We start from the raw sequence: 26,785 nt of genomic DNA, 5'->3' as shown, positions 1-26,785 counted from the left end.
TTGGCAAAGAGTCTTGGAAAAGAGTCAAGGAGTTCTTTTAAAAGTCTCATTCATTAGAACGTGGACAGCTTTTTTCCTTTTCTTTCTCTCTTCCTCGTCGAGGCGGAAAGATGTAGTAGAGAATTCGATGTTCAAATTACTACAATACTTTACGTAGTTTATCTTTTGCGTCATTTTGCTAACGCATGGGTCAAGTCATATACGCATATCGTATTTACCTCTGCGGATAGAAGCCGAAAGAACTGTTTGTTATAATGTATTTATTTGACACTCCCTTCAATTCCTTCCAAGAGTTTTCGGAGTAAGAACTAAACTATTCAGGTATTGTTCCGACAACACCAACTCAGATTCTGTATTTAGCGAATTTTGTTTTCGTTTAAAGTAAATATGCCTGCTTGAGAGTTTCCTTTTGCTCGATAATTTCATACCTATCCCTTCGTAAAGGAGTAGCTGGCAACTCAGGCAGATAGTGCGAGACGATGAACAAGGCTGCTGTTACTGTGATCTACGCAGTACCGGCTAGCTCGGTGTCATGCGCGGTTGGTTGCGTCTCTCTGCCCTACAATCATGGATTTTAGCCTCGGGTTGAGGAAATTTCTAGTAATCATGAATGAACATGCCTTCCGTTTACTTAGAAATTTCAACAAGAAATCTCTTATACTTGTTCGGTGCGGGTTTACCGCACGGTAACAGAATTCTGTACGAATCTACCGCGGCATAGCACTATAATAATGCTCTCCTGCTTAGCAAAGCGCAGCCGTTATTTAGGGAATGAAGCAGGCTGAGTGAGGGAATGGATGAGTTTGCTGGGGACCATTTCCTCGCTGGAGAAGCTTGTTTTCCCTGAATAAACAGCAATTCAGACCTCTACAATTTTTCCTCACGAAGAAATTGGAATAACATCAAAGATCTTGTAATAATTCTAATTTTCTCTCTAACGCCTTGAGGATCACCTCGGGTGATAGCGAGAGGGTGCCAGACATCCGAACAGAGGAACAGATGTTCTGGCACATTGTCTGAAAGAATTGGAAGCCAAATTGGTCGGCTCTCCAGTTCCTCGAAGGATGAGTTTGGATCGAGTGGCCCAAATCATCTCGGATAATTTCTCAGCTCTCTCATAGCTCAAGAAGAGAGAATTAGTTATGGGCTTGGGCACGGAACGTAACGATCCTCAAGAGGTTCGTTAAACTAGTGCACGTCCGTGCGGGTCTTCTCGATCGAAGGCAACAACTACTGACGTCTGAGTAATCCTCACTTAGAAGTATGTCGAAAGTGAGGAGAGACTGAGGGCGTCCTTTCGTTAAGTTTTTCGTAATATTGAAGACGAAGGAGCTTCCTCTCTTAAGTTGTTCCCTTATTCATGATCCTAGAGGATTAGCTTTAGTCGCCACATGTTGGCCTCTAACAGGTTGGATTCACAGAGGTCAGGTAATTCAGAGAATTGTCCAAAGACCCTTCCCGAGAGAATCGGTGTAATCTAACATCGTCACTTAGTGAAGTATCTAATATCTCTCCTCTCGGAGTCTGAAGGCGTTCAGACTATCGAGAAGCGATAAGATCTTCAAGATTATGGCAGTCTCTTGGCCAGGCAAAGCAGTGCTGCCTATTTTCAGTGTTCAGTCGGTGCGGGGGGCCGTTTCTGGAGTTAGTGAAGGGAAATGACTGTTCCTCCAACTCGACCTCTGTGAATTTCTTTATGGTTCTATCTTTCCGTATGAAGTATGAGATAAGATAGAAGTCCTAACTATTGTAGAATATGCAAATATGTTGTTGACGGCCTCTAGGCTCAGAGATTCGGTTCTGTCAAACAACAAAGCTTCACGATCTTTGAGGTCTGGGGAGATCTTGAAATTCTCTGGATCGCAAGGTTCCGGCATGGAACTTAGACGTAGTCTGAGTTTCTGATGCCAAAAGCATTTCGAACCTATCCTTTCTGCGAACTTAATACACGTGACCAGAAAGGCTAACATTCTAACCGCTCTAGCCCACGGCCAAAACAAAGAGGGTTAGTGAGCTTTTAGCCATCATCAGAGGTTTTAGCTTTTTTAAAGGACATAATGCGGTCTGTCCTCTAAGCCTTCCGTTCTTGATAAGAAACGAAAACCTGTCTCCAACCCTTGACCCGAAGGCTTGGAGACCAAGGGTATGGCACAAATTATTGGGCAGTGGGCATTAGAGAGTCCTGTGCCCTGTCGGGTCTCTCAAGTTTTATCTTGATAAAACTATAGAAAGTCGAGGTCAACGGACAATCTGCGGTGTTCCGTAAAAGACCAGACTAGTTCATGTCCAAGAACGCCCTGGCATTATAGTCAAGGAGTTCTTTTAAGAAGTCTCATTCGTTATGTTTGCATAAAGATTTGAGATTTTTTCTTAATATGAATGCTCAAGAGGTGAGGGCGCGGCCTCGGAAGCATTTCAACAGGGCATGACACTCAGTTAAACATCCTGAGTGCCACGCTTTAGCGAAGCAACTCTGTTCGCTTCACACTCCCGACGGGATGTGAAGACGGACATTTGAGATCTGTAAGTCGCTAGGGACCATACAATCCGTAGATATATTATTAGGGGCAGCAAGCAACACGAATCCTATCCTATAGAAAAGGGATAGGTGTGCTTTTAACTTTGAAGGGTTGGTCGCTTGAGGCGCGTTCCTTTTCTTTAGCCTAGAAGTTATGGAACTAACTTTGATAGGTTAGGTCAGGTGGTGGTTTTTAGCTTCGTTGCCCTCAGAAGTATGGTCATATGGTCTAGTCACATTGTGGTCACAGCCCCCGTTGACAAAGATCAATCTTAGAGCGCACCAGCATTACAGGTCTCTACCTCGCTGGCAACTCTAGTAACGCAGAAGCCAGACTTTTGGTGACAGTAATCACGAAGTCGGCTATGCTAACAGGTGAGGAACCAAGATGTATATCATCGACTTAATTTAGTTTCCCAAAAATCCTATTCTGTCTCTTCCCACCATCCGAAGGTGGGATTCAGCTATATATATATCTGTCAGGTAAGTTTCATGAACAAAATGTTATTGTTATAATACAATTAAGTTTGTTCATACTTACCTGGCAGATATATATAATTAAAGTGCCCACCCACCTCCCCTCAGGAGACAGTGGCACTGATAAAATATGAATAGAAAATGGGAATAGTTCCTGATATCCGCCCTCCCAGCGGCGGGAATGGTACTACCACCTGGCCGCCCACTGCGTGTGCCGCGAATTTTGAAATTCTGTCGGACTTCGGAGAATACAGCTATATATATATCTGCCAGGTAAGTATGAACAAACTTAATAGTATTATAACAATAACATTTTTTTGAAGGTGGGTCCGAACACGGTTAAGGTGGCCGCATCTGGTCCACTCAGTTCTGTACCCTAAGTGTTTTCTCTTACGTCACAAAATAATGCCATGATTTCCAGTTAGATAGAAGTTACTGAAAGTCTACCCATGCGTGGTGCGAACTTACCTCCATGACGCTTTCAAAATTTTACTTACAACACCATATGTATAGAAGATTGACTTCATCTCGATGTTTGCGGAGTCACTTGTGTCAACAAACTTCCCATTTCCTGTGTTAAATCCGCACACCACTTGTTTCCATAGATGCTGGGACACTTTATTTACAATAATCTTAAACAACGAGGTGTATCGACCTCCGGCCGGGAATACATGTTGTTTGTTTGGGAAGAAGAAGAGTGCAGTAGATAACATTTAAATAATTAGTTAAAGACCAGAATAAGGTTATGAATTGCATATATTTATTATGCATTCATGATAATTCCTGTGAGAATATTCGTTGTTGTAAAAGTAACCAGATTCCTGACACAAATTTCATCGGTTTTGCTGTGATATAGCTACGGTGTTGCCAATTGTTTTTTTGTGTTTATCATCCAAACTTGGGATAAGAGTTACAAAAAGCTGTGGAAATACATGAATTTAGCATATCTATATGTAATATATATATGTATATTTATCTACAAATATTATAGAAATTTTATCATTATTGCATTACTATGACATCTAGAATTCCTGGAAACAGTTTGTAAAGGCATCGGCATTGGCAACGATGACTGGCATTCCTAGCACGCATTAAAGATTACATTGGTTTCAGCCGTACAATTATTAAAAATTAAAAACAAATTATTTCAGCCATACAATTATAAAAAAATGTTTTAAAGTCAAATAGTAATTTAGACTTAAATAAATGAAAAGTGCTAGCATAAAAGTCCTTTTTTTTTTTTTTTTTTTTTTTTTTTTTTTTTTTTTTTTTTTTTGTCGTCGTCTGCTCGACTCATGGATTCTGGCTGCCAGACGTACAAAATTATTCTTGCCATGGCTTTGCTGTAAACAAACTCACAAATTTGAAGTTGAATTTGGAGTGAATTAAAAATGAAATGGGTAAAATTACAATCAAATAAGCACTGTGGAGTTTCATTTGTGGTGGCAGTAAGGATAAAACCATCAATTTCAGGTCGAAACATGATTGCAGGAATAAGACGTCTCATACTTTCACTAATATAGGCAACAAAATGTTTGATTGTGCCGATTACAACTACAATATTGAGTAATATCAATAAATGTTACATAGATACGCAAATAATTGTTCAAATGAGTGCTGGGAAGGATGTGTCTGCTAGTGTATGCCTGGTTGTCCGTGAGACGATACCACACCATATTGGATTAAAAAACTGCTTTGAAAACATCTTTTACGAAGACCCCACATGCTTATTTTAGTTTGTATGGCGGTTTCATACATCTCATTTTGTTGACGAAACTTCAATCTTTTGAATGGTATGCTTGAATATTGAATTGTATTTTTGTTTCACTGATTAGATATCGAGTGAGAAGTGGCTCATTAGTCCGTGCAAGTACCCGCAGAGCGATGCATTACCCTAAATGCTTACAAAAGCTTTTGGACTTCTGGTCGAAAACTGTTTTAGGCCTTGGTATGAGTTTTTTTGAGGATAGCATTTGTAGTTTTGATGAATTTTACATTCATTTCTGTCACAAACCTACTTTTGTAGGCTTATTCCTTTGGCAGTGGATATTTTGCCGTGTCACGGCAGGCTACTTATTCAGGTAGGTCCAGGGAATAACTCTGTGGCGGGTATTTCTTTAGAAATAATAGGTCCCTATAGTATTTGGGTTGCTTATTAAGAAGACTTTACCATATCCAGATTCCCTGTTCCACCTCTGTCTCCCTTGGTAATGACAGAGGTGATATCACCTGCTATACCTGCAATCATGCCTTCTACTGCTCCTTCCCGTCGGCCTGATCCTGCTCCTGTGACTGGACCTGTCCCTGTCGCCAACCCTGCTCCTGTCGAAGAAAAGATTAAGGAAGGTATCGTCATCTTCGTTTTCATTGCCGTCGTCGTCTGCCGCCTCCTCACCTCCCCGGCATCCTCGACAAATACATTGGTATGACCTCCATGCATTTCTCCAAGAAGGAGCCATATGTAACCGCGCCAGGACTGCTCATAACAAATGAATAAAGAGAAATTATATTATCCCTAATATCGAGATAATAAACTAGACAACGGATCCCCGACGTTTGTGCCTCCTAGAAGCCCTCCATATGGGAAAGGAGAAACCAAATTTAAACATCAGTGCTAGATAGTCAGGAGCCCCACAGGATGATAGGACTTCTGCTACAGACAGAATTCCTGACGTCCATCCCCAGGCACACTACGATGGCACTCGCACGACAGAATCTCCGCGACCATTGATGCGAGAGCCACAACTTTGCCCAAGACCGGCCCGACCAATGAGAATTCAGCTCTAGGTCTGAGCCGCTATAGATACTGCCACGCAGACTCTCTTGCCACAGTCCTTCAACTGACTTGTCAAGAAGATGACTTGCGAGGAGGTCGAAACGTCATGTGATACCAGCTATACCAGCATCAACACCAGCTTTAAAGCAAAGACAACCCCGTCCCGGAATTCAACTACGCCTACGGAATAATACCGGCACTGATGACGACCCCTGCTTGACCTAGACCTGAGATCCTGTTTTAATAAAATAAAAGATCACCTTCAGCATTTTTATGATTTTTAGAAATTCCCAATGTGAATATTGGCCAGTTACTCAGAAACGCTGCTGAGCCTGAGAAGCGAATTGTTAGAAAAATAGAAAAAACAATATACGTATATGTAAAGTAAACTCGCTTAATTGCCATTTTCTTTAACAGTATATTGTGTAGCAACAATTCACAATATTTGAAAGTAAATTGTACTTGTTTCGATTATACGTAATACAAACCCTCGGTCCTTTAACAATAGGAAGTAGCTAGCGGCAGCTGGAACGGTCGTAAGCTTCGAACAAGGGGAGAACGGTAGTTAACTGCTTGTCCGATCGTCGCGCGCCGCGCGACTGGGAGGTAAACAAATCACTTTTGCTTTCGGCCGTGTGTGGGAAGGACGTGTTCGCCATCGCTCTGCCCGCTTTGTCGTTTGCTTTGAGTTTGAGTATTTGTTTCTCTTTCTGTATAAATCAGGAGTGATTGTAAGTACTTTTTCACAATTCAATTTGTCTTGCAATGAGTGAATTGGAAGAAATGGAAATATCTCCACGCCCTCCAGTCGCCCGTAGAGTGTGTCCCGGGCTGGAGGGGCGTAGATGTGGAGGGTTCAGGTCATTCGTTGATGTGGACCCCCACGAGGTTTGTACTCGTTGCCGGGGGCGAGAGTGCTCCCGCAACGAACCTTGTGTAACTTGTATGAATTGGTCCGAGGCGCAGTGGGTGCTGTACGAGGGCAGGAAGAGACTTAGGCCGGCCAAGAAGTCATCGGAAAGTCCAGTGACTCCTTTGGTGACGGACACTTCGTCCTCTTTCCTGCCTCCCGGCCAGCCCCCACGTTTCGCGCCTTCCCCTGCGGGGGGGTAGGACGGAGTCCTTTTCCTCTCTCGCATCCGTCTTCGAGTGTGGAGGAGGGGCGCCCGCTACCCGGACGTACAGCTGTATTCGGGGTCTTCCGTCCGCTCTGGGGGGGGTGTGTCGCCCCCCAGGTGCGAGGGAGCCCCTCCAATTAACCCGACTGTTGCTTCCGCAGGTGTGCCATCAGCGAAGGACGACTTGGGACAGGTGTGGGAGTCGCTGGGACTGCAGGGAGTGCCCAGCATCCAGGGTTGTTTCTCAGCGGTTGGCGGGGTCGGCGGTGGTCACTCATGGTGCGGTGACCACAACCACTACCTCAATAACGACACCAGCGTATGAGATGCCACCACATCTGGTATATACGCCCCATATAATGTCGGTGCACCCACGGTGGCTGTACAAAAACACCCATTGCTGCCGTGCCAAAGAGGACGGTGCCACCACCACCTGGATTTTTTCCTTTGCCGACCCCGACTTCCGCTGCCCCAACAGTACCCCCCTGGACCTGCCGCCAGTGCCACGGATGACGGTGACTGTCGACAGGACGCCTGGCTCTCCCGTGGTACCTGCCGTGCCTGCCGTACCTGTTGCCGCTCCAGCTACGCTTTCCCTTTCAGATCGGCCTGCACTTTCCCTTTCAGATGTTCCTGCCGTTCCTTGCTGTTCCCGGACCTGTTCCTGTTGTTCCTGCCTGCTAGGTTGTTGCTGTCCACAGGCTCAGGTCTTTTCCGGACAGGTGCAGTCGGGCCCTGTTGCTTCGGCAACTGCCCCGGCTCCCTCCTGGATGGAAGACCTGACGTCTGTTTCTGCTGGGGAGCCTGGCGAAGAAGAAGAGGAAGAGGAAGAAGGTGTCGTCGTCGTCTTCATCGTCTTCTTCGTCGTCTTGCTGCCTCTCCTTCCCCTTCGACTTCTAAGGCTAAACAGCCGAAGAAGAAGAAGGCTGCCTCCTCCCCCCCTAAGAAGACTCCTTCGGGATCTTCTAAGGGCCCGGCTCGCTCAGGCGAGCTGGGGAGCTCTTCTGCTGGTCCTCCTGTTCCTTCGGGAACGGGGCCCGTCGCTTCTTCTGCAAAGAAGAAGTCGTCGGGGACCAGAGGTGCATCAGCCTCGGCTGGTGCGTCCTCACCTGGTGTTAGCGGTTCTGCCGCTAAACCAGGTTCCGTCTCGGCCGCTTCTCGTTCGCGAGAAGCACCGAGTGGACGCTCTTCCAAAGAGGACCGTCCAGCCAAAGTTTTGACGTCCGAGCTTGCTCGCCGTCAAGACAGCGGCGCGGAGCAGAAGACTGGCGAGAGTCGTGCACACGACTCTCGCCAGGCCAGTGGACGCTCTCGCAGCGATCAACTGGCTGCTCGGGCTGACGTGACGGTCGCTGACCGGCCACGGGTTGAGGCGAGGAAGGAGTCCCCACGGCCGCCGGTACCAGCCACGGCTGGTACCGCGGTTTCCAGCGGTTTGACGCGCCGAGAGGACGCTGGCCGGTCTCGACGCGAAAGGGAGCTAGCAGGTCACCCGTCCGCCGCTCCCGATGGGAACCGGGCGGAGACGGTGACCAGCGGCAGCTCGCCTGACGCTAGAGATCGGTCTCGACGTTCTCAGCCGAAGCCAATCGCCCCAGGCGAGCGGCGACGCTAGGCCTACTGCTCGACCGTCACCGCCGCGGGTGACGATCAGCATCAGCCCTCCACGCACGCTGGTTCCTGCCAGCGAGCGAGGGGGGGGGGAGCGTCAGGTCTGCCTCTCCCGTACCTTCAACCTCCTCGGGCTATACCGGGAGGAGCGAGGTACCGAGGAGCGATCACGAGAGGTGCGCCGCTCGTGACCCAGCTATGACGCCGTACGGCTCAGGCACGGTCTTAGGACCGACCAGGACGTACGCGCAAGTAGTTGGAGGCGACCGTCAGGGGTCTGTCGCTGTTCCTCCTTCTGAAGGAGGAGTATCGAGGGATATGCTCTTGCTGGAGGGACTGGACGGTCCTACTCCACAAGACGCTGTGACGCCCGAGATACAGAGGAACTTCGCGGAAGTCATTAAGCTGATGCGTCTGCATAATGACCTCGCGGAAGGATCGCCGCTACCACCAGCAGAGCCCACGTCCCGGCTCGAGTCATTTTGGGGTCCCAAGAGGGAGCCCAAAATGATGATGGGTTGCCACGATCAGAGCTTGCGGACTCAGTCCTGGATCAGGTGGAGAATCTCGTCTCAGGACGGGAGGACTCGCTAAAATCCGGACGTCCTCTAAGCTGCTTCCTCTCCTCTACAGCGGCAGAGGCGATTCTACGTGCCATCGGAAGACCCGATACTGCCGAAACAGGTTAACCCGGAGTTAGCGAGGCTGACTCCAGGTGTGTCCCTGCAGCAGCTCCTGTCGGAGAACCTATGGTTCTCGCAGCAGGAGCACTTGCCCCTGGAATCTACCGCTATGGCAGCATTCCAGGCAGTTTCCCTGGTTGGATTTGTGGTCCCTCACAATATCCAAAGTAGCGGCCGGCTCTGGGAGTTTCTGCTCTCGAAGACGACGCTTCTTTCAGAGACTGTGCCAGTCTGGAGGAAGAGCAATCTCTTACCTCGCCCATCAGACTGCTAACCTGTGGGCCAACTTGGTTCTTCGACATAGGGACGCAGTCCTTACCCGATGACCAAGGGGGCCGGGCGTGAAGCGGCACTCACGGGCTACGAAATGGTACCTCTTAGGATTCCCCAGCTCTCTTTCCTGGAGAGATGGTGGACGCTGCGGTGGAACGGCGGCGCACTGGACGGAGAGTGACCGCTTAGTCCACCAGGCAGTCTCGAAGGTTTCTGGGGCAACCTCGAGGAACTGCGGCCAAACCAAAGAGCTTGGCTAGCGCTTCCACGGCGGCGAAGACGGTTGCACCGTCCAAACCCCCGTGTGAAGACTCCAGCTGTTTCAACTTCTGCTAGAGGAGGCCGCAACCAGCCCTCCTCCCAGCCCTCCTTTCCCCGAGGAGGTGGGCTGGAAAGAAGTCGAAACGGAGGGAAACGCTAGGGACGGCGTTCCCCCTCACCTGCTGCCGAAGTGGGGGGGTGCCTGGCGAGCCATTGGGGCGACTTGGCAGCGCTACGGCGCCGAGAACTGGGATAGTAGACGTCCTTCGGGAGGGATATCTACTACCCTTCGAGGTCTCGGCCCCCCCTCATCTCCAAACCGGTCCATCTACAGACCTATGTCAATGGATCAACAAAGGACAATGCTCTTCGACAGGAGATCAAGACCATGCTGGGCGAAACGAGCTGTAGAAAGAAAACGTGGAGGACCAGTCACCGGGCTTTTACAGCCGCCTCTTCCTAGTGGAGAAGGCATCGGGGGGCTGGCGTCCGGTGATAGACCTCTCTCCCCTGAACCGCTTCGTTCGCGACGACGCGGTTCACGATGGAGTCGGCACGAACCTCAGTGCTCGACTCGATCAGGGGGAACGATTTCATGCTTTCAGTGGATCTGAAGGACGCGTATTTTCAAATACCCATCCATCAGTCCTCCAGAAAGTACCTCCGCTTCATCTTCGACGGGACGGTGTACCAATTCAGGGCACTTTGTTTCGGTCTCTCAACCGCCCCACAGGTGTTCACGCGAGTGTTCACTCTGGTGTCGGCTTGGGCCCATTCGAAACGGGATACGTCTTCTGAGGTATCTCGAAGATTGCTAGTCCTGGCGAGCTCCCGCTCGCAGTTGCTACAGGACAGAGATCGGCTCCTCAAGTTTTGTCGCGAATCTGGGGATCGTGATAAACTACGAGAAGTCCGACCTCGAACCCAAGCAGAAGATGAAGTACCTGGGCCGGGTATGCTGATAGACACGGTAGCAGGGCAAGTCTTTCCCGCAGACTTGCGTATCAGCAAATTCAGGGAGGCAGACGGCCGGTTCCTGTCTTCGGCAGGAACAGGCAGCAACAGCAATGGCAAGTCGTGATCGGCCATCTGTCGTCACTACTCGAGAAGTTAGTCCCTCACGGGCGTCTTCACCTGCGGTCTCTCCAGTGGAGACTAAGGGAGAGTTGGTCTCAGGCCAAGGATCCTCCTTACTTTCCCGTGGCTATCACGGACAAGGTGAGGCAGGACCTAGCCTGGTGGCTCGACGACAAAAGAACCTCTTAAGAGGAGTGCCCATACGCACTCCCCCCACCCCCCCCGGAGATGCTTCTGTTCTCAGACGCATCGACCGAGGGATGGAGGGGCGCACACCTGGAGGAGTTGCTGGCTGCAGGTGTGTGGGACCATCACGAGAAGCACCTTCACATCAATGTCCTGGAACTCAAGGCGGCGTTCAACGCTCTCCAAGAGTTTCAGGATCCGCCCCCTTGGTGGGACACTCAGTGGTGTTGATGTGCGACAACACCACAGTAGTGGCATATGTCAACAAGCAGGGGGGGCTAGTCTCTTCCGCTCCATCAGTTGACGGTTGCAGGTGCACGAGTGGGCCACGGCTCACTCGATAGAGCTGTCAGCACGCTACATTCCAGGCAATGTGAAGGAATGTAGTAGCAGACAAGCTCAGCCGTCGGGATCAGGTGATAGGGACCGAATGGTCTCTACACCAAGACGTGGCGGAAAGGTCCTTCAACCTGTGGGGACGGGATCCGGTCGTAGACCTGTTCGCCACCCGGCACAACAGAAAACTTCAGGTTTTCTTTTCAGCTGTGCCGGACCCATGGGCAGCTGCAGAGGACGCTCTCCAACACCCCTGGGACAACCTCTTCGCGTACGCCTTCCTCCCTTCTGTCTGATTCGGAAAGTGATCAGTCGAGCGCTGGTCACTCCCAATCTCAGAATGATCCTGGTGGCTCCCAAACGGCCACAAGCCGTTTGGTATCCGGACCTGCTGGCTCTTCTTGCGGATGCACCGAGAGAGCTAAACCCACTTGGCACAACCTTCTAGCCCAGCCACAGGTAGAACGGTACAACCAGGCAGTCCAGTCCTTAACTTCACGGCTGGCTGTTATCCACCATCTCTTGCGAACGAGAGGCTTTTCTCGTAGCGCAGCAACAGAGATGGCTGGACCACGTCAGACAGTCCTCTGCAGCTGTGTACCAGGGGAAGTGGGCCGTCTTCTGTGGTTGGTGTCGTAGACAGGGTCTGTCTCCTCTCAGAGCCACTCTTCAGCAGGTAGCGGATTTCCTCGTGTTTCTTCGCGCCGAGAGAAGCTCCTCTCAGTACCCACAGTTAAGGGATATAGAGCCGCCCTGGCTCTCGTCCTAAAACGAGGGGACTGGACATCTCGAATTCGTTCGAGATATCCTTGCTAATGAGGAGCTTCGAAAGGTCTTGCCCACCCAGGGAACTCAGGGCCCCCTGCGTGGGGATGTGACTCTCGTACTTAGGAGTTTGACTCGAAGACCCTTCGAGCCACTCCGAGAGTCGTCAGACAGGGATCTGACTCTCAAGACCCTCTTCTTGCTGGCCCTGGCATCGGCGAAGAGAGTAGGGGAACTACATGGCCTTTCTTATGATGTTAAACATACCAGAGGCTGGGGATCTGTGACGCTCGATTTCGTCCCGAACTTCGTAGCTAAGACTCAGGAATCCGTCGATCCCTGACGACAGGTTCGAGTCTTTCACGATCCCCTCCCTCCTGGACTTCACCGATAACGATGCGGATGAGATGCTGCTTTGTCCTGTGAGGGCGCTACGGCGCTATCTGAAGAGAACTCGACATCTCAGGCCTGAGTGTCGACGCCTCTTCGTTAGCACTGGGGTTACCAAGAAAGAAGTCTCCAAGAACACGCTTTCTTTCTGGCTGCGTGAGGTGATCAGGAGAGCGTACGAAGCTGATGGTAGCGACGACATCCGTACGCTCCGACCGAGAGCCCACGAAGGTCAGGAGGTATCGGACCCTCCTTAGCGTTGTTCCGTAATAAGAACTTCTCCGTGGCGCAGGTCCTGAAGGCAGGTGTCTGGGCCAACCAGACCACCTTCACGTCCTTCTACCTTCGGGATATTGCCCACAAGTCCTTCGATACCTTTTCCTTGGGACCTGTGGTGGCTGCTCAACACGTTGTGTAAGCTTACCGCCCAGCACCCGAGCAGGCAGAACAGCATCGATCCGGTATGACTGGGAGAATGAATGCGTGAATGAGAGAGTGACTGGCTTCTCTTCACCATCTTTTTCTACCTCTACCTGTGGGCAGAGGGATACGGTCGTTACCTTGCTGGAAGGGAGTCAGATGCAGGTAAGCTATTCAACAGAAGGCTGCCATCCTACACCTCTTTGAACTAGAGATAGGAGTGTATATCCACCACTTTCTCCAACAAGGGGGAGAAATGGATGCCGACATGAGACAAACCCATTACTTTACATTTGCTCATGTAAGGAAAAAGTTCTTATAATGCTGGTACAAAGAGATACGCTTGCCTCTCTCTTAGTACTCGGCCCAGAGGTCTGACCATTGATCCTGCGGTGCACACCCCGATCAATCGGACAGAGGCTTGGATCCCTCCCTCGCTCTTACGACCAGGGAGGCATTCCAGGGATGGACGAACACCAGTCTGTTCATCAAAAGACTCAGATTCCTCCCACCAAGAAGTGAGTCTTCCTATTGTTAAAGGACCGAGGGTTTGTATTACGTATCGGAACAAATGACAATTTGTCGAAAATTGCATTTTTCCTAACTATACAAACCTGAGGTCCTTTACATATAGTCCCTCCTCATGCCACCCCTCACTCTGCGTATTTTGCATGGGCCAAAAGCAAAAGTGATTTGTTTACCTCCCAGTCGCGCGGCGCGCGACGATCGGACAAGCAGTTAACTACCGTTCTCCCCTTGTTCGAAGCTTACGACCGTTCCAGCTGCCGCTAGCTACTTCCTATTGTTAAAGGACCTCAGGTTTGTATAGTTAGGAAAAATGCAATTTTCGACAAATTGTCATTTTTCCTAACTATACAAACCTAGGTTCTTTACTCTAAGTGCCCACCTCATGCCACCCCTCAATCTGTTACCTGGGCCTGAAGCAAATTGAATGCTTACGTCCGGTTGGAGGGACTACTAATGACCAATCCAGTGGTTAACTACCGAACTGCCTTGTTTGAAGATTTCAGTGGCTGTGTCCAGGCTACGCTTCAAGCAATTCCTGTCGTAAAGGACCTATACTCTGTTTTTTTTCATCTTTCCATCCGCCTTTGGTGGTCGCGCATGGTAGCACTGTTTCCCGGGCTTTAAATAGTTACGCTATGTGCAAGTTTTAGGTCAATAAAAGGATATCTGGGTGTGCATTTGCAACTGAAAAGTGTTTTAATAATTTACTGTATGTGAATTACACCGTTAATATTCGAAATAGGATATTATTTAAAGCCCAGGATGCAGTGTTACCATGTGTAAACACCATAGGTGGATGGACAGATAGAAAAAATCAAAGTATAATTTTGTATAGTTAGGAAAAGTACAATTTATTTTAAAAAATTGCAATTTTAACCACTATGACCATAACTGATTTTCAGCTTGAGATTAATGCTTTTAATTATTATAATGAGAATACTTGCAAATCTGGTTTATTTATGTCAGAAATAAATGACTCAAGAGTAAAGACCTCCATCCTACACACTAAGCAGTTAAATTTAAAGTGGAGCAAATTGATAAAAAAAAAAAGGACTCCCAAAGATAAATAAAGTAGCATAATTCTCCTAATGACAGTATTTGACATATGAATTCCTAACTTTCTGAAAAAACTTTTATCTGTTTTAATGTTCAAAGTGTAACCTTCAGTGTAATTCCTTTATATTCTTTATTTCAGAGAAACAAATTCGTAATGCATTATGGCTGGCTTTGGGCTGGAAGAAATCGGCATTCCGGGAGGAGGGTACCTGAAAGAGTCACTCACACATTGCACTGACCCTCTTAAAGCTATAGAGGAATTTCAGGTAAGTAATTGGTTTTTAGATGCTGACTTATTATCTGGTGCAACATTGATAAAGAATATTTCCAAATAGAGAATTTTTGTACTCTTCTCTTTTACTTGCTGGTAAATAAACCACAATTTTTTATATGCAAATGGAAGTATCATTGCTTGTTTTGTGCTTTGAATGGATGAAAACATACTTTTTGTATATGTAACTTACCAAGTAGTTACATAGCTATAGTTTCTAACTAGTACGGCAGCTAAAATTTCAAATCTGCAGGTGCAATTCTTTTGTTTTTCGTGTACCTATCTAGCCTCACCCACTATCGGGGTAGAGAGGAACAACTAGGCAAAGGCTTGTCTATTGTTTCTGCCGGCTGACAACAATGGTTGTTGATCTTCAGCTGATTTAGACTTCGTTTTTTCTTTACTGTTTGTAGATGCAGACAAATTGGTAACTTTTTGCTTCAGATAGGTTTTTCTTAAAAAGACCAAGGTTTCTTCATGGATTAGACTTTTCAAGGGTTTGTCTTAGACTTATTCCCTAATGTAACAATGTCAGACGCAAGTTCATCTTTTACTTGCAATTGCAACCTTTGATTAAAGTCTGCTAGGTATGATGCACACAATTTGCTTGACTTAAGTTTGTTCAGCATCTAACATGTGAAGAATGTATTAACTGGGACTCTAAATAATGGAAAGTGCTTTCTTCTCATCTGAATAAGTTAAGAGTAGGATACAGAAAGAATGGTGACTCTTAGACATTATAGTAAGAGTACTATTAATCAGGAAAATAGCATTGATTTACCTGTTTCTGCACCTGTTATGTCTCCCTATTCCTTCCCAAGTGTTAACACCCCAACCATTACCTGTGGAATCAATGGCTCAATTAGGGACTTTGTTTCGAGTCCTAATGGATCAGGTAGGTAATCAGTGTTTTAACAGTGCTGCAAGAGAAGTGTTAGTTGGGGGGGCTGGCTGCCTCTCCTGCTGATTCTCTTACGCAAAGGTCCCTGGCACACACCCCTGAACCTGGGAGAAGCCATACTGTAGGCCCAAGGGAGTCAGCAGGGTCTGCCCCAGTGGTAGTCAGCCCCTCAGATGCACCTGTTGCAACTTCTTAGGATGCCTCAGACAGCCATTGGAAAGGCATTTTTTTGGAGGTGTCTAAGTTTTTGTCTAGCTCAGAGGCATCCAGCCCAGAGAATAGGTTTAATGGGAAGTCTAGAGCGTTGAAGAGGCCACTGTCGGACGCTTCCAGTACCCCTCGGTACCTCCTAAGAAGAGCAGAAATACTACAGTGAAAATCCCAGATGGGTGTTGTTGTTTTAATCATTTTGGTGTAGGTATTTGTTTAATTGTCTGGTTTTATTTTGTGATCATACTGCACCCAAACAGGGGAAAAATTTTTATGTTTTATCAGCGATCAGAGTATACTCCTGCACTTAAAGCTGCCACTGTTGTAGTAGATGACCCTTGGCTATACTGCCATGCCTATACAAAGTAAGATGAGTGCCAGCCAGAGGCAGTAACTTCTTGCAGCAGCTCTCTTATGAGGTAAGGAACAATACGCATTTTTACTGATGCTGGCAAATTTTTCTATTCTTAAATTTATTTCATTCTCTAATATTTTGGGTGTAGAATATGTCCTTGCAGCCCACCTATCAATGTAGGAATCAGCTATGTAATTTCTTGGTAAGTTACATATACAAAAATGACATTTTTTTGTAATAAGGTAACTTTTTGTATGTACTTACCAAGTAATTACCGAATGGGAGCCCACTCGCCTCCCCTTGCAAGAACATGTGGCACAAACAAATTGACAGGCCTTTGTCTAGTTGCTCTTCTTTCCCCCGATGTGGGTAGGGCTAGTTACCTACACCAAAAACAAAAGAATTGCTACTGCGGATTTAAAATTTTAGCTGCTGTACTAGTTAGAAACTATAGCTATGTAATTACTTGGTAAGTATATACAAAAAGTTATTTATTATAAAAATGTCATATTTCATAGTGATGTGAATTGCTACTTGGATATTTGTTCCTACACAATATAACCTCCAGTCCATAACAATAGGAATTCCATACAGCAAAGCTGGAACAAGGATGTAAACATTCCACTGTGCTTTTGGCCGTCATGTGGTGCAGACGTGTTTTCATGAGCTCTAGCCTAATTGTCGTTAAACTTGCTTTTCCCAGTAGGATATTTTCTTGTATTATTTCTATATAGTGAATGTACTGTGTTTGATATTTATTAATATACAGACCCACGATTTGTGATAGCCTTGCAGGCTGCCTTTCCCCAGTATGTCTCGGGGTCGGCGGCCAAGGATGTAACATTCACCCTCTGTCACTCACAGCCACACCCTCTTTGATTATAAGGGCATGATAGTATATTTATATTTATTAGAAAAATTTTGAGATGTTCCTCTTGCCACTTGCGCTGTCAGAAGTTTGCCGGGAGGAAAACTTCGGAGCATTCACCCTCAGTTTTTCTCTCCTGGTATTCTTTCCTTATGGCATCTTCTTCAGGAGGGATATTTTCTACTCTTCTTTGCTTGCTTGTCGGGCGAGGAGGGGGGAGTGTGTTGGCGACTGGATGACTTATTCTCAGGAGTCTCCTTTTATTAATTATCTTTTTTCTTTAGGTTGACAGTTGGCAGTTGTAGGGCACAGGTAGATGGTTGGATATCTCACTGTGTTGGTTATCCTAACCTTTGGGAGTGTACTTGTGGCACTCTTAGTATGCTGTGGCACTACTTCTTGTGTGTGTGTGTGTGTGTGTGTGTGTAGTTCCCCTGCTGTGTGTTCTGTTAGATTGCTACCGTTGCCCTGATAACCAGTCACTGGCAGCTTCTGCTGTGCCTCTGGCCCCAACTGTCCTGTGACTCCTGCCACTGCTATTTACATTTTCTAATCACCACCCTGTAAAAGAAGCCCTGTGAAAGAAACATCATCCTCTACTTCTTTTTCTGAGGCTCAAGGAAGTCCGTGGAAACTGGATAGGCCCCCTTTGGCCAAAGAGGAAGGCTGCTTCCCTCCTCCCCAACACACACAAAGTTCATTTGCAGGATTTCTATGGAGCTGCCTCCTCCTGAGGAGGCAGTCAGTGGGATCTCTCAGCTCTTCCCAACCTTCTGGCTCAGGAAATGATTTGCATGCCCCTGGATTTCATGTTTCAGGAGCTGTGGGAGTGCAAGTTTCAGTTTGGATTCATATCACCAGTCTAGGGTTTCAGCCTCTAGACTGGTGCTGTGTCGGAGACTCATTCGCAAGTCACTCCGAATACTCGTTTTTTAATGAATTCTGAGCATCCCAAGCTGCTGACAGATATTCTGCTCACCGTCCCAGTTCCGGCACAGGGCAAGAGAATGGGCAAAACATTGACGTGTTTAATCTCTTCCTGCCTGCACTGCCACTAGCACTCTGATTGCCCACTAGTGCTCTTTAGGTTCCCACCTGGAACTCAATTCTGAAGATTCGAACATCTGGAGAAGCGGGAAAGAGGTTCCCTTTGAAAGTTCTATGGAATTTCTAAAGGAGTGCCTCTCTCCAAAGATGTAGTTGTTCTTTTGTTGGCTCTTCCCACCCTTAGGACAGGATCAGATTTGCATTCTCTTATGGGGTCTTGCTTTTTTCAGAGCCTAGAGTGTGCGATCTATTGAAGTCACGTTCTTGACCCAGTTCTTAGAAATCTTCAAGTAAGACTGGTTCTGTGCCGGTTCCTCCTCAATTTCTTCGGAAGTTGAAAGGACTGCTCCTGATTATCATTCTTATGAAATTTGGGAGTCTTGCCAAGCACTTTAATTCCTTAAAAGTCGGAGTGCTCGTCGAGCACTCAGATTCCTTGGAATTATGAGCTCTTGAAGTGCAAGAGAGATCACTCCGGATGATTTTTCATACAGATTCGGGAGTATCGCTGAGGCTTGAATTCATTAGAATTTCTGGGGCTCGCCAAATGCTTGAATTCTTTGAAATTGCGAGTGCTCAGAAGACGAGAGAAGACCACTTTAAAATTGCAAGTGCTCTGAAGACCAGAGAAAGACCACTTTAAAATTGCGAGTGCTCTGAAGACCAGAGAAGACCACTCCCGATGATTGTTCTTACGAGAATCAGGAAGGAGTCTCAGAGTGAATAAATTCCTTAGAATTTCTGGAGTCTTGCCAAGCATTCAAGATTTTTTAGAATTTTGAGCACTCAGCTGGTGTTAAATCGACTGCCTGGGATTTTACAGAATCTTAGGCGTTTCTCATCCAGTTCGGGGGAGTTTGCTCTCCAGTTTGGCTTAGGCACAGAATAAGAAAGTACCGAGACACTTAGGTGCTTCAATACCGACTACCAGCACTTTTTCAAGTGCTTACTCAGGTTCCATCCTCATGTCTTGAACCTTAGGGTCCGAGCACGTAAAATAGCAGACACAGAATCCCTCTGTATTTTCTTCTTGAGGGACTTGGTCCTCAAAGGAGACTAGTGCATTTGGGAGGTAAGCAATAGTTTTTTGCAGATGAGTACGGTTCATACGCAGTTGCATTTACGTGAGTTGTTTGGTTCATTAGAATTAGCTTGCCCTGCTCGGACAACAGTCCTCTGGGGATCTTCTCTAGCTCCAAAGGGTCTCCTTTGAGGTGAGAGTGGCCCTCCCATTCTGTGGTTACCACTGCCACCTATATGGTAACCCAGCATAGGTTTGCTTCAGTTCCCACAATAGTCTGTGCCCATCACCATTTAATGTGACCCCTTCGGTGGTGATGGGTACGCATCCTCATCTGCCAACGCCCATGACGTTGGTGCCACCCTCTCCTGGATTCAGAGTGGCACCTCTGCCTGTTCCTGCTGTGCCTCTCTCACCCTGGTGGTGTCTGAGGTGACTCCACCTGTTGCTGCTCCTGCTGTTGTTCCCAAACCTGTTCTGAGCCTGTTGAGTCATTTGGTGCCCCTTGGGGGGACCTGACAACATTCCTACAGAAGTTGGTGAAGAAGAAATCAAAGAAGAGGTCTCACAAGATGTTGTCATCTTCGTCGTCTGCCTCCTCCCGACTTCTCACCTCCTTCTTCGAAGGCTTCACAGCTTAAGGAAGGTAGCTTCTTTACCCCTTAAGAAACCTCGTCATAGGGTTTCTAAGGGTCTGCATCCTGTCCCTGAGGAAGCAGTTGGTTCTCTCATTGGCTCGCCTGCTCCTTCAGGAGTGGGAACCGTGGCACTGTCCCCAGGGTCTAGGTCACGGGAGCCCCAGGAGTTCAGACTCCAGTTCGTTCACCTGTCTCTAGTTCTAAGGGCTCTAACCCTGGAACTGGAGCTGTATCGGGTACTCAATCTGCTCTCGTCCCTCTCTCGCAGGAGGTGAGAGAGGATTTGGACTGGTGGCTCAGTGACAGGAACCTCTTAATAGGGAGTGGAACTTTGTACTCCCCCTCCGGACTTGTCTGTGTTCTCAGATGCATCGACCGAGGGATGGGTTGCACACTTAGAGGTGTTGCTAACTGCAGGAGTGTGGAACCATCTCAACAAGCACCTTCACATCAACATCCTGGAACTCAAGGTGGCCTTCCTGGCTCTCCAAGAGTTTCATTAAAGTGATGGGACACTGGTACTGATAAGCAACAATACCATAGTATAGTGGTATACGTCAACAAGCAAGGGGGTCTTGCGTCTCTCTTGCTTCACCAGTTGACAATGCAGGTACATGATTGGGCCATAGCCCTCTCAGTAGAGCTGTCAGTGAGATACTTTCCAGGCAAGAGGAATGCAGTGGCAGAAAAGCTCAGTTGCCAAAATCAGGTGATAAGAACCGATTGGTCCCTACACCAAGATGTGGCAGAAAGTTGGATCCGCCTATGTTGGTGGCCAGTCGTAAACTTGCTCGTCACCCAGTACAAAAGGAAGTTGGAGACTTTTTGTTCCATTGTACCAGACCATTGGGCCACTGCAGAGGACTCATTCCAACACCCTTGGGACAACCTCGAGGTATACGCCTTTCCCCCGTTTTGCATGATTCGCTTGGTGATCAACAGTGTTGACCACCTTAAATCTGTGGATGATTCTGGTGGCTCCCAAATGGCTTCAGGCTGTTTGGTATCCTGAACTTCTGGCTCTACTTTCCTAGGCACTGAGATAGATGCCACTCCTGGCACAACCTTTTGTGTCAACCACACGTAGAATGGTACCATCAGGCAGTGCTTTCCTTGTGTCTTCACGGCTGAAGGCTATCCACCCTCTCTTGCGAGTGAGAGGCTTTTCTCGCTGAGCAGCAACAGAAATGGGAGGATACCTTGTACAGTCCTCTGCAGCAGTATACCAGGGAAAATGGACCTGCTTCTGTGGATGTTGTCGTAGATGGGGTATCTTCAGCAGGTTGCAGAATTCCTCATCTTTCTTCGTTGACAGAAGGTCCTCTCTGTCTCAGCTGTAAAAGGCTGTAGTGCCAAGCTAGGCCTGGTCTTAAAGCTGAAGGGTATTGATATCTTTTTCTCTTTCAAGATATCTTTCATCATGAGGATCTTTGTAATGTCTTGCCCACTCAGGAATCTCACGCCTGCTGCGTGGGATGTGACTCGATGTTGCAGAGCCTGATTCGTGCTCTGTACAAGCCCCTTAGAGCGTCGTCAATCAGGTATCTGATCCTCAAGACTGTTTTCTTGCTTGGCCTGGCATTGACAAAGAGAGTTGGTGAAGTTCATGATCTTTCCTTCAATGTAAAACACTCAACAGGATGGAGATCGGTTACTTGTTTCATCTCAGACTTTGTGGTGAAGACTCAGAACCCATCGGTCCCTGATGCCTGGTTGGAGTCTTTTTCAATCCCCTCCCTGAGTGACTTTATTAGTAACAATCCAGACGAGATGCTGCTTTGTCCCATTAGAGCGCTAAGGCGCTACCTGAAGAAGACTTGAAATCTCCGGCCTGAGTGTCGACAACTTTTCGTTAGCACTGGAGGTTCCAAAAAAGAAGTGTCCAAGAACACCATTTCTTTCTGGCTTCATGAGACAATCAGGAAGGCGTACTCTGCTGCTGGCGTAGACGACACCGGTACCCTTCGTCCGAGAGCTCATGAGGTCAGGGGCATTGCCCGGTCCCTCGCATTCCATAAGAACCTGTTGATTCAACAGGTACTGAAAGTGGGGGTCTGGGCATGCCAGACTACCTTCACCTCTCATTACCATCATGATATTGTCCACAGGCTCATGGACGCTTTTTCTTGGGACCGGTGGTGCCTTCTCAGCAAATTGTGTAGTTTACCCAGCTCCTATAACAGGACACTGTTGCATCTCGCCTCATTGTACAGTATGAATGAGTATGTCTGTGGAGTGACCGGTTCTCCTTCATCTCTTTCGTCCTACTCTTTCCCTTCGGGCAGATTATACAGACCGTTACATGCTGGACTGGGCTGCCGATGCAGGTAAGACACTCCTAAAAGTGACATCCATTTTCTTTGTAGAAGTAATATCCTCCCTTTACAAGGCAGGAAAGGGGACTGCGAGATCAGACTGACTCTGATCTCGTAGTTCCTAACCCCGATCAGATGCCAGTGGCTGGATTTCCCTCGTCGTTCTTACGACCTGGCATGAAATAATTATCAGGTGTGCTGAACTCTAGTTGGTTCATAGAGGCTCACTCAGATTCCTCCCACCAATCAGTAAGTCTGCCTATTGTAAAGGACTGAGGAACAAATCATAATTTTTGAAAGTAAATTGTATTTTTCCTAACTACAAACCTGAGGTCCTTTACATTAATTGCCCACCTCATGCCACCCCTCAATCTGCTACCTGGGCCTGAAGCAAATTGGAATGTTTATGTGTCCCTCCCGACTGCCAGACCAGTAGTTAACTACCGAACAGCCTTGTTTGAAAGGTTTCACCGGCCGTGTCCAGGCTTTGCCTTAATTAATTCCTATTGGAAAGGACCTCAGGTTTGTATAGTTAGGAAAAATAATTGACTTTAAAAATTGTTATATTTTTCCACTTTTATCAGATTCTAATCATTTTAAAATACCTTGGTAAATATTCTTATATATTTTTTTATTTAGTAGACTCTTTAAAAGTAAGATGGAGTCATGGTCACAGATTTAGCATAGTGTGCATGTCCTTTGCAATTTTCTCCCAATTAGTACATTATTTTTTTTCTTATTTTTCAGGTAGAAAATGGAATCCTCTTGCCATCCCTGAGGCCCATGTTACACCTGCTTGATCTCCACGGAGTGAAACGGTTAGATTTCCACAACTCCATAATGGAGGTAGGTTAAGTAATTTATGCAGTCACTGGAAGACACAAACCATGGCTCATTTCTGACTTAGTATGATATTTTTATATCTGGTAGTAATTGCATGCACCATTTCTTTCCATATACAGTGGACCCCTCGTATTCGCGTTCTCCGGATTCACTGACTCACACATTCGCGGATTTCTCTATTGAACGTTTCCCCGCCATTATTCACGGAAAATTCACGGTATTTTTCAATGAGAAATATCCACAAATTCCTGGTTTTTTTTATCAATTTCATCATAAAATTCACTTTTTGTGATAAAACTATTAAAAAACTAAGTATAAAAATTTTTAGTGGGTGTTTCTTGAGTTTAACTAAAAAAATAGGAAGTTTTTAGCATTTTTATGGGGGATCCAAACATTTGTGGGTTCTAACTATTCATGGGGGGGGGTGTCTGGTACACATCCCCCACGAATACTGGGGGACCACTGTATACAGTGGTACCTTGAGATACGAGATTAATTCGTTCCGGAACCGGGCTCGGAACTCGAAAAACTCGTATCTCAAATCAATTTTTCCCATTTAAATTAACTGAAATGTATTTAATCCGTTCCAGACCTATGAAATATACCCCCAAACCATCGTAAATAATGAAGAAAACACACATATAAATGTAGAAATATAGTACAAAAAAATTATACAGTAATATATTTTAGTAATGAATAGAATTAAAGTAAAATAAAGAAAAGAAAAAGTTAATTTAATCTAACCTTGGTGACAGTCGCGTGCGGGCGGCTAAGGGAGGCGAGTGACGGAGGGGGAGGGCTGGACGGCTACATTAGTCCCGTTACGTAAACAGGAATTTTCCTAACAGAAAATGAAAAATGAACATTAAAATGTAAACTAAAACTAAAATTTAGCAATGAATAACAAAGTTACGTAACACAACAAAAAGTTAAGAACACGTAATCTTACCTTGCTGACAGGCGAGTGCGGCTGGCTAACGGAGTCGAGTGGCGGAGGAGGAGGAGGAGGAGGGAGCAGGGAGGGGCTAGTCCCGTTACGTAAACAGCATTTTTTCGAACACAAAATGATAACATTAAAATGTAAACTAAAACTGCATTTCCTTAACTTTAATAAAAATTTGCACTTTCCTTAACTTAAATTTGAAAAAATACTAAATGCACTTTAAACTTAAAACTTAACCTAAGCGATACGTAAGTTTAATCAGCACTTGTTTTCTGCCTTTTAGAATCACTTTCAGCACTTTCATTTGCGCTTCTCTTTAACAAAAATTTATCCAAAGAGCTTTGCTTCTGCCTCCCTTTTAGAATGTTCCGGAAATGAGTCAAACAAGTGTCATTAAATAACGCTGAAGCACGACTAGTCGAAAACTTTTTCTGGATGTTTCTGTTCAATGAAACTCGAAAGTGTTTCCCACATTGCTAACATGTCTTTAATTTGACTTGTAAGAATCACTTCCTGCGGCTCTTCCTCCCCCTCGCTACAGCTGTTTTTGCACTTTTGATGGCATCCTTTTGCTTTAGGATGGTACAAATGGTCGATGTGCTACGCTCATACACCCGGGCCAGTTCCATCACTCGTACACCACGCTCATGTTTTTCTATTATTTCTCGCTTTACCTCTATCGGCAGCATTCTCTTCTTCTTTTCGCCACTCTCCTTTGCACGTACTTTCTTTGGCCCCATGATGGTAGGTAAAAAAGTTCACTAATTCGTGAAAAAACAGCGAAAACACGAGTACAGCTCACAAACACAACTTAAATCTGTCGGCCACATGTGCGAGTGAGCTCGTGGGATGCTCCCAGCTGATGCTGCCCGCGAACGCCAACTAGCGGTGGCGTCCCCGAACCAACTCGGATCTCGGGACACAGCTCGGGTCTCAAGGCAAAATTTGGACCGAATTCCACCTCGGGTCTCAAAGCACTCGTATCACAGGACGCTCGTATCTCAAGGTACCACTGTATATGTATATACACACACACACACTGATTTAAATGAATTTCTCATTCACTCCCTTTCCATGTAATGTGTAATTGATATTTGATGTTATGTAATAAAAAAAATTTATAAATTTTCCTGTTTTCCTGGTTCAGTATTTCTTTATTATACATATTAGTTTACACTGGATTGACACAATGTCATGTTAAAGCTTAATTTTTTTAAAATTCCAGTGTTTGTTTTCCACAGTACTTAACTGAATACACTATGTGTAAATTACCGTATTGAGAACCTCAGTGGTAATATATATATATGAGTCCCTGGGTTTTGTAACACCCTGCAGGGGACTAAAGAAGAAAATATTCATATTTACCAATACCTGAAAAATACTAAATGGGTATAGTAGATTTCCACATTATGTTCAGTCATTGCATATTATGATCAGTGGAACCTAATACAATGTAAATAGTATCTCAGTTTAGTTCATAGGAAGTACATTTGTTGAGGCAAGTTACTCTTCTTTAATAGGTATTTTAGGCGCCTCAGTAGGGTGGTCGGTTTGGTCTTGTCCTGCCACAGTGAGTTAGATTCTGGGGCATTTCATTGAGGGGTCAGAGATGTGTGTTTCTGGTGATAGAAGTTCACTCTCGACATGGTTCAGAAGTCGCGTAAAGCCGTTGGTCCCGTTGCTGAATAACCACTGATTCCATGCAATGTAAAAACATCATACAAACAAACAAACTAGGCTTTTGCTCACACAGTAGCTGATGAAATAATAGAAGTAGTGTTTGTCTGAAATAATTGAAGTAGCCTTTGTCTCGTAACTGACTAGATTGATACTATTGCAATTTTAGGAATTTAATAGCGAATCTTTCAGTGCACTAGATGACTCCTGAATGTGTAGTATAATTACTAGAAAAATAGCCAGGTAGCTTTGAATCTTTTAACATAGATAAAGGCTTACTTATATGAAACCTTGCTGTACCTCGTTTTATATCATAAAGTAATTTCATATGTTAATTCCACCCTTCTCTTTTTCAGGAGCTACGTGACAAGTTGATCACTCAGATTACGGAACTCGGCAAAAGAGAAGGAAGAGATAGGGATCGTAAATTAAAAGAACTCCTGACGAAAAGCTTTCCTGTGATAAAGATAAGGGGCCTACGACCTGTAGTTATGTGTATACTTAAGCATATGTCGCATGTAGAAGATAAATATTTAAAAATACTGGTAAGTACTGTTTTTATAGTGTGACAAAAAACCCAAATATCTGGTTACCACACTTACCAATCAAGAAATAGTTACCTCACAACAGCCAGACACCTGAACCTTCGTCATGGATAAAATATGACTAAACACTCTAAAGGCAACAATGATCCCTTAAAAAGCCTATTAATCATGCAAGAAATCATACTAAATTCATTAAGGTAAGTGTGAGGTAATCTTATCCAACGACAATTTTTAAAAGTCTAAGTATTTCAAATATCTTCCCAGTTCTAACTCACTTCAAGAAAATTGAAGGAAACCAGCTCTAACTACCACTCAAACTCTACATAAATCAGATCCTATCCCTGGTGGTCAGTAAATGAAACACTTATAAAAATCTTAAATAAAAAAAATGTATTATTAAATTCAAAATTTTTAAGTGAAATTCACAATCTTGGGGAAATTTACTATTATTTGAAAATAACACAAAGTTTAATTATTTCTTTAATTAATTATTAAACAAGATTAAATCAAAATTAATTTGTCAAGAAAATTAATTAATCAAGAAATGAAGTTATTCAATTAAAATTCATACTGTTAAGCAATATACTATATAAAACTTTCTTTTATTATAGAAAATGTATTTCAAAAATAATATTTGTCATTTCTTCCTTCTTTAGTCTGTATTGACTAATAGTTG

General features: G+C 45.7%; 1 protein-coding gene across 2 annotated transcripts in view; it reads left to right on the top strand.

The window, feature by feature from the left end:
* The window catches only part of LOC135219142 (negative elongation factor B-like), a 115,281-nt gene that overhangs the window by 17,072 nt on the left and 71,424 nt on the right, over nucleotides 1-26,785 (top strand). For both annotated transcript variants that reach the window (XM_064255649.1, XM_064255650.1), the window contains exons 2-4: nucleotides 14,615-14,741; nucleotides 22,849-22,947; nucleotides 25,921-26,109. In XM_064255649.1, coding sequence (XP_064111719.1) covers nucleotides 14,637-14,741; nucleotides 22,849-22,947; nucleotides 25,921-26,109 — 393 coding nt within the window. In that variant the 5' untranslated portion in view covers nucleotides 14,615-14,636. The remainder of the gene's footprint in view (nucleotides 1-14,614; nucleotides 14,742-22,848; nucleotides 22,948-25,920; nucleotides 26,110-26,785) is intronic.

The sequence above is a fragment of the Macrobrachium nipponense genome, chromosome 1 (genome assembly GCF_015104395.2).
Source record: "Macrobrachium nipponense isolate FS-2020 chromosome 1, ASM1510439v2, whole genome shotgun sequence".
Lineage (NCBI taxonomy): Eukaryota > Metazoa > Arthropoda > Malacostraca > Decapoda > Palaemonidae > Macrobrachium > Macrobrachium nipponense.
The sequence above is the reverse complement of the archived record's forward strand: the minus strand, read 5'-3'. Positions and strand labels throughout refer to the sequence as shown.